Raw genomic sequence first — 7,765 nt, 5'->3', positions numbered from 1 at the left:
CTTTATATAATTAAAGTAATGCTTTGTCTGTTATAAGAAAGAATGTTAGTTAATAAATTATTCTTACATAAATTAATTCTATGCAAAATGCTAATATATCTCTTTATATAAAAAATTCTATAATAAGACACTAATGTATAAGAAGGTAAATGTGTATATTTAAAAGTTTAAAGGTAAACTAAAGTAAAAGAAAAAAAAGTTACATAATAATAACAACTTAAATAAAAAGAAAAGTAAGAAGATTATTAACTACCTTACTAATGCTACATTTCTCTACTGCGCGACTGCAGAGGACATCTACAGCCTAGAACCTAAAGGATACGCAGAACAGTTTATCCTTAAAGATTAATACTGTACAGTATACTAAGGTAAACTATAGGATACTAGCGCAGTAAGAATCTCTACTGTAGAGAAGTTATAACTTAAAGCATACCTATAAGAATTCTCTTATATAAAAGTAAACTAAACACTAAGAAAAAAAAGTATTAGCTTTAAAAAATAAGAATTAATAGAATTAATTAGTACTATATAAATTACTAACCTAGTTAGTAATATAACATATTACATCCTAGACACTCTAACACTGTTCCTACTGTCTCTAGCAGACGTAGACTAAATAGGTGCGTACTTTAACAACATGCAGAATGTAATTATACAAAGCAATAGGAATACTGTCTTAGTTGTACAAAAATAAAGTTATCTATTCTTTAATATATAAAAGAAAAAATTAATGTTTTTTTTTACTAAACATAAACTTTAACAACTATATAAAAAATTTAGCTATCCTTATACAGAACAACTTTACACAATGCTTAAAAACGCTAGATATAATATTAATCCCTCTATACTTAAAAAGATTAAGAAGTTCTGCTACATGTGTTAGCTGCACAACTTAGCACTATAAAAATTTAAGTTTATAATTAAGAATAATTTATACTTTAATTATAAAATAGTAATTAATGTTATATAAATTAGTAACTAAAATGTACTACATGTAATTAATATAAATACATTATTCTAAGTAGTAACCTTTTTAAAATTAATGTCTACATAAGATACCTAGAACACGCTCTACAAGTGTTAGATTAACACATATTAGGGCCTACCTAATTACATTGTACATAACCCTAGTATAAACTTTGCATCTAAAGATTTCTAGAATTACGCAAAGATTATAGAAGCAACATGTTAACAAATGCTAGTAGAAGCCTATTAGGCTATAGGGAAGATTAAGCGCGCGCACGCACCACTGCAACGTGCATATAACATCCTCTGTGCAGAATTAGATAATTATACAAACAATAAGTTAGTGTTACAGATAGCTGTTAAAGCCTTAAATAATACAGTAGAACTAAATAGTCTTATACCTACATTACTTATGTTTAGAATGTACCTAAGAATTAACATAGATTCTGCACTATCCTTTAATATTATTACGCAAGCTAACACTGTATAAAAGGTAATAAAAATGCTTTAAAGCAAAAAGGCAAAAGTTAATATTAATTATATAATTAATACTTAAAACAGCTTAACTTTATATAAAGTACTAAATCTCCTACTTAGTTCTAAAGTAAAGACATAGTAAAAGAAAAAGAGATAAACAGAACTACACATAGTAAAGGGAATTAAGGCCCTAGATGTTATTATTAAGATAAAGAATAGTCTAGTAAGACTCTACTGCACACAAGTTATGCTATATTATTATATAAAAAATAAGGATAAACCTGCACAAAAATTGCTAGATCTAGACAAACTAGCCCTAGTACAAAGAGATCCTCTATAGGCATAAAAGAGAGGTTGCCCACGCAAGCAACTAACTTTAGTTAATAGACTACACAAAATAGCCTCTTAAGTAGTATTAGATTTATTATATAAACTAAAACTAAAACTACAGCTAGCTAAAAAAGGCTAAAGGAGACTATATAAAAATCTATAGGCTATAACATTTCTAACTTAAAAGAAAAAAAAAGACTACGCGCTAGTAATTAAGCTCTATGCAGACAGTGTAATTATAACACCTAGAAGACTATTTAAAGAATTAGACTATACAGAAATAAAAAGTCTAATTACAAGTAGCATATTTAAAGTACTTTTATATAATTTATTAATCTATAAAAGATAGATCTTTAACTTTTAACTTATATATAAAGTTAAAAAGAAATTAATAAAACTATATAAAAAGTTATAACTTATGTTTATAAGACATTTAAATAAGAAGAAAAAGAAGATTCTTACATAGTTTTTTATAATTTAGAAAATAAGTTAGAGGTTAATTCTAGCTATTAGCCTATTACTAATAGCTTTGTACAACATGCACTGTAAACTACACAATATTACTTAGGCATATGTATAATTAATAAATAAGCTTATTTACACTCTTTTTACATAACTACTAAGAGAACTCTGTAAAAGCTTCTCTCTACACATAATATTTAAAGTTGTATAACTACTATATAGCGCAGTAGAGTTAGGCTTGTATTAGTTTAAAACATACTACAACTATTATAAAAATAGACTTTTTATAAAAACCTTATTATATAATCTATACTTATTAATTACATATAAAGGCCTAATAGTGTTTAGTATTACAGGACTATAGATAGATAATACTCTTAGTATTATTACAGCTAATTTTATATAAAGAGAGAAAAAAAAATTACTTAAAGCTAACTTCTAAGTAAAGCTTAAAACTATACTATTACATAATTAGGCTATTAAATTTAATAAAAAAAAGATTTACTTTATATAAAATAATATTATTTTTATATAGAAAAGTTAAGCTAGGAATCTACACATAATAGAGTCTAAGGTAGAGAATGCCGCGCAGAAGTACGTCGAACAGCGCGCGCGAGGTGCCTATATCGCATTAGTATGTTAACCTAAGGCAGCATTTAACCTGTCTACTGCTGCTTAAGTTGTGTTACTGTTGTATAATAATATTAAGGCATTAAACATACAAATCTAATAGCAAATTAACAACTAAAATAGAGGATTATTATATATACTACTTAATCTCTTCTATATAAAGTTGTTTATCTTTACTAATAAATTATTTATAAATAATAAGAACTTAAGTTTACAGCTTAGCTTTTTTATTATTTTTAAGACTAAGTAGTAAACTAGAAACTTATACAACTTTAAAATTATAAGTAATATTATACACTAGAACTTCTCTAAGTGTAAACGCGTTACTTGCTCTATCCTAGCTAGTAAGCTGTACAGAATAGTAGAAGGATTTAACTGCGCAATTACACTAAGTACAACTATTAACTAGATTACACATATGCTTAGAATACCTCTTGTACCTATTATACTATGCATAGATTTAAGATTTCTGTATAAATATCTTATAAAGCTTAGAATAATAAATATAAAAAAACTTATAATTAATATTATATTAATTTAAGAATTATATAAAAAGAGAGAGATTATAGAGATTAAGTAGATTAATAGAAAAGACAACCCTATAGATGCCTATATAAAGAAGGCGCTAAACTCTGCTCTTAAGGAACTAATTTTGTACAACTAACTAACTATTAGAGTTAAAGCGTTAGTTAACAGACTTAGGCCTGTACAAGATAAGTAAAAAGAGCCCTACAGTAACCTGTCTACTATATATGTAAACAAGGCAAGTCCTGTATAAAGGAAAAAGAAAAAGTTACTAATGTCTAAATAGTAATATTTAGGCGCCTAGTTAATAGTCACATAGCTTAGATGCGCCTAGATCCCTGTGCACAGAGATCTGTGCGCAGAGTTTAGGACTATATTAACCTCTTTTCTTTGTACAATAGAAACAATAAGAAGCAATTAACACTAGTTACCTAACACCCCTGTGCGATGTTTACACTGTGCAAACCTCTCTGTCTCGTACGCATTTGCTGACACCAAGTGCTAGCTAGCAGAGAGTCTATTCAACAATAGCTATATTAGCATAAAGTTGCCTTTAATTACTAAAAGTAAGTTTTAAACTTTAACTTTTCTTAATGCTAAAATATATGCTTATGCTAATACCTAAACAACACTTAAGTAGCACTTAATATAGAAGGTCTCTAGACCTACTTTTTAATAACTTAAAAAAAACTACCTAAGTAAGGCTAATAAGCTAGGCTACTTACTAAAATAGCCTATGTAAAATAATTTAATAACTGCTTAAACTTAAAAAAAAAAGCCTTTAAAGAATTTTTATTTACCTAATTTAAACATAAACTAGGACTTAAATAGCAGATAGACATCTGCTACATAGAACCTACTTTATTTATAACCCTAGCTTAATAACTAGATTATAAAATCTACGCAGTTATAATTTCTAATATAGACTAAGCTTTAGCTCCTTAAAAATACACTAACTTAAGAATAATAGTCTCTTAAGACTACTACAACTTATTACATGTTTTTTTTTAAGATAAGTTTAATAAGCTTTTAATATAACATCTATATAATTACTAAATAACTTTTAAGCTTAGTAAATAACCTAGTTATAGGCTACTATATAAGATATTACTAAATAAATTAAAAGTGCTTTAAAAATACTTTAATAAAAACTTAAAAAAAAAGTTTATTTAAGCTAGCTTTTTACTAGTAGTGTTACTTATACTATTTATAAAGAAACTTAGAAGTAAGCTTTAATTCTATATTAACTACTAAAGACTAAACACTATTACTATTAAAAACTAATACTTAATTTTTTTTATAAAAAACCTTAAGCTAACTAAGTAAAGTAAAGTATTTTATAAAGTTAAATACTATTACTGCCTTTAATAAGCTAAAAATAGTAAAAGGTAATAAGTAGCTAACAGTGTTTTAGACCTAATATAGACTATTTAAGTACTTAGTAATGCCTTTTAGCTTAGCTAACACGCCTAGTACTTTTTAATATTTTGTAAATAACTTACTTTAACCCTACCTAGACATGTTCTACACTATGTATATTAATAATATTCTAATTTATAGTAATAGCCTTTTAGAGTATAAACAGCATGTACGCCTAGTGCTAAAGGCTATAGAAGAAGTAGGTCTATAACTTAATATAAATAAATGTAAGTTTTACTAATTAAAGGTTATGTATTTAGAATATGTAATCTTTACAGATAGCATTTAAATAGACCTTATTAAAGTTTAGACTATACTAGATTAGTAATACCTAAAGAATATAAAGAATATTTAAGCTTTTATAAGATTTACTAACTTTTACTAATAATTTATTAATAACTTTTTATAGTAAGTAAGCCTTATAATTACACTTTCTAAAAAAAAAATTTAATTTAACTTTAACTTAAATTACTAATAGTTTTTTAAATAGCTAAAAAAGCCTTTACTAAAGCCTTAATACTCTGCTACTTTAACTTTAAACTACTAATACTTGTAGAAGCTAATGCCTTAGACTACATAGTAGCAGAAGTTCTCTTCTAGACTAAGCTAGACAGGACTATTAAGCCTATTACATACTTCTTAAAAAGAATAAGCCCTATAAAAAGTAATTATAAGATTTATAATAAAAAATTACTTACTATAGTACACTACTTTAAATAATAGCAACCTAAACTAGAAAGTGCAGCGCATCTAATATAGGTCTTATCTAACTATAAGAACTTATAGTACTTTATAACTATAAAATAACTTAGCTACTAATAAGCTTATTAGTTTAAATACTTATTTTATTTTAATTTTAAAATTACTTATTATTTTAGTTAAGATAAAGGGAAACTAGATGCCTTTATAAAGTAATCCTAAAACATCTTTACTTAAAAAAAAGTGTAAAAGGCTTAACACTAAACTTTACTTTAACTTAAGCTATTTTTAGACCTTAACCTAAATAAAATAAATTAAATAATTAATTAAATTATTACTAATAAGTATTTAAATAATAAATTTATTTAAAAAACTTTAAACTTACTCTAAAATAGCGCTAGTTAGTTAAAAAAGGTAACACTAGCTAACTATAAAAACTAAAATAGTAAGCTATATTACTATAACTAACTTATAATCTTTAATTTTAATAAACTAAGAATTAAACTGCTTTAAATTATATATAACTTACTTATTAGAGAACACCTAGGTAGAGAAAAGACTCTTAACCTACTATAAAGAGAGTACTACTAGCCCTGCATGTTCTATACTGTACGCTAATACATATTATGTTGCTATACTTACTATAAAGTAAAGGCCTTTTAAAAAAAGTATAATAGCTTACTTAAACTACCTCTAATCTTTAAATAAGCTTAGTGTCCGTACGCAGCAGCAGCGTCGCGGCCTGGATACAAGCGATCACGCACGAGCAGGATCACGTATCTATGTCACATGATGCTCGTGCGCGAACCTCCGTGCGCAAACATCTAGATATCCCCCTTTTCCTCTGTACAGAGGAAAAACAAAGAAGCAATTAACACTAGTTACCTAACACCCCTGTGCAATGTTTACACCGTGCAAACCTCTCTGTCTTGTACGCATTTGCTAACACTAAGTGCTAGCTAGTAAAGAGTCTATTTAACACTAATTAGTAGTTTAAATACTATAAAAGAGGAAGCTTTTTTTATACCTTTCTATTTAAAAGTTTATATATAAAAAGAATTCTTTTCTTTACTACTTTAACTATAAATTAGTAAGAGTAAAGACAAAGTCTAATTTACATGTAAGTAGCTATAAATCTCTATTTAGTTACTTAAGCAAAAGCAAGAAACCTGTCTATACAATACTATTTAAAAGTATTGTACAAATAGTAGTGCTTGTTTAACACTAAAAGGTCTGTTTTATCTTTTTACACAAAGCTGTTTAGAGGCAGCGTACAACAAGAAGTAAGACAGCGCGCACTAACGCATAATTAACTACTATAGAGTAACAAGCAACGCTAGCTCTATCTATAACTAGCTAACATAACATATTAACATACAACTAATATGTACCTTTTATAGGCATCTTAGCAAAGACCCTAGCAGAGCAGATAAACATTAAAGATTAAATAAATAAAATTAAACTATTAAATAACACACCTAAGAAAAAGCTTAATTTATACACAGCTAACTTAATTATAAAACTCTGCGCGTTAAGCATAATAAATGTATATATGCTTAAAAACTTTTAAAATAACTTTATAAAGTAGAAGCTTATACACTTTAAAAATCTTAGCTAACTGTTTCTATAAAAACTAATTACTACTCTACAGAATAAGAGCATTAGCTTTAAAAAGGACATAATAAAGGCTACTACACTATACAGACTTATAAAAAAAAAACACACATTTACTATTCTACTAAAGCATTATATAAAACTATTACTACTATTACTAGTCTTAATGTAATAGAGAATGTCTCTATATAAATTACCTATAGACCTAATACTTTCTCTGTAATTAGTACAACTACTTTGTAATTATGATGACAAGCACTGTCTCTACTACTGTATAGAGCTGGGGAAGCAAGGCAGAGTAGGTTGGCTCTATTTTAGCTACACTAAGATAGAGAGGAGAAAGGGAGCTTTAAGGGCAGCTTTGCAGAAGAAGTGCTTGCAGCGCTAAAGCGCTAGCAAGGACGCTAGCGCTAAGCAAACTAATAGCGTTACACTAGTTGCACCCCTTATATCCTAATTAGCTGCACAGGCAGCTTGTTATGTAACGCGTAACAGAGCTCTCTGCATAGGACTGTTACATTACCCTCTTCTAAGGCAGTCTTATTTTTAAAACTAAGTAGTTTAGCGCCTTTATGTTAGTTTTTAAACTAGTTAAGACCTTAGTGTAAGTTAATTATTAACTTTTATAAGTTTTATATTTTTA

General features: G+C 27.0%; 1 protein-coding gene across 1 annotated transcript; it reads left to right on the top strand.

The window, feature by feature from the left end:
- Nucleotides 1-1,216: 1,216 nt before the first annotated feature.
- Nucleotides 1,217-1,456, top strand: BDR25DRAFT_222542 (uncharacterized protein; the record flags this gene model as incomplete). The annotated part of the gene is made up of 1 exon (XM_033685067.1): nucleotides 1,217-1,456. A coding segment is annotated over one exon (240 nt), but the record flags the coding sequence as incomplete, so codon positions are not given.
- Between the last annotated feature and the right edge of the window lie 6,309 nt (nucleotides 1,457-7,765).

This window comes from Lindgomyces ingoldianus (assembly GCF_010093535.1).
Source record: "Lindgomyces ingoldianus strain ATCC 200398 unplaced genomic scaffold BDR25scaffold_13, whole genome shotgun sequence".
Classification (NCBI taxonomy): Eukaryota; Fungi; Ascomycota; class Dothideomycetes; order Pleosporales; family Lindgomycetaceae; genus Lindgomyces; species Lindgomyces ingoldianus.
The sequence above is the reverse complement of the archived record's forward strand: the minus strand, read 5'-3'. Positions and strand labels throughout refer to the sequence as shown.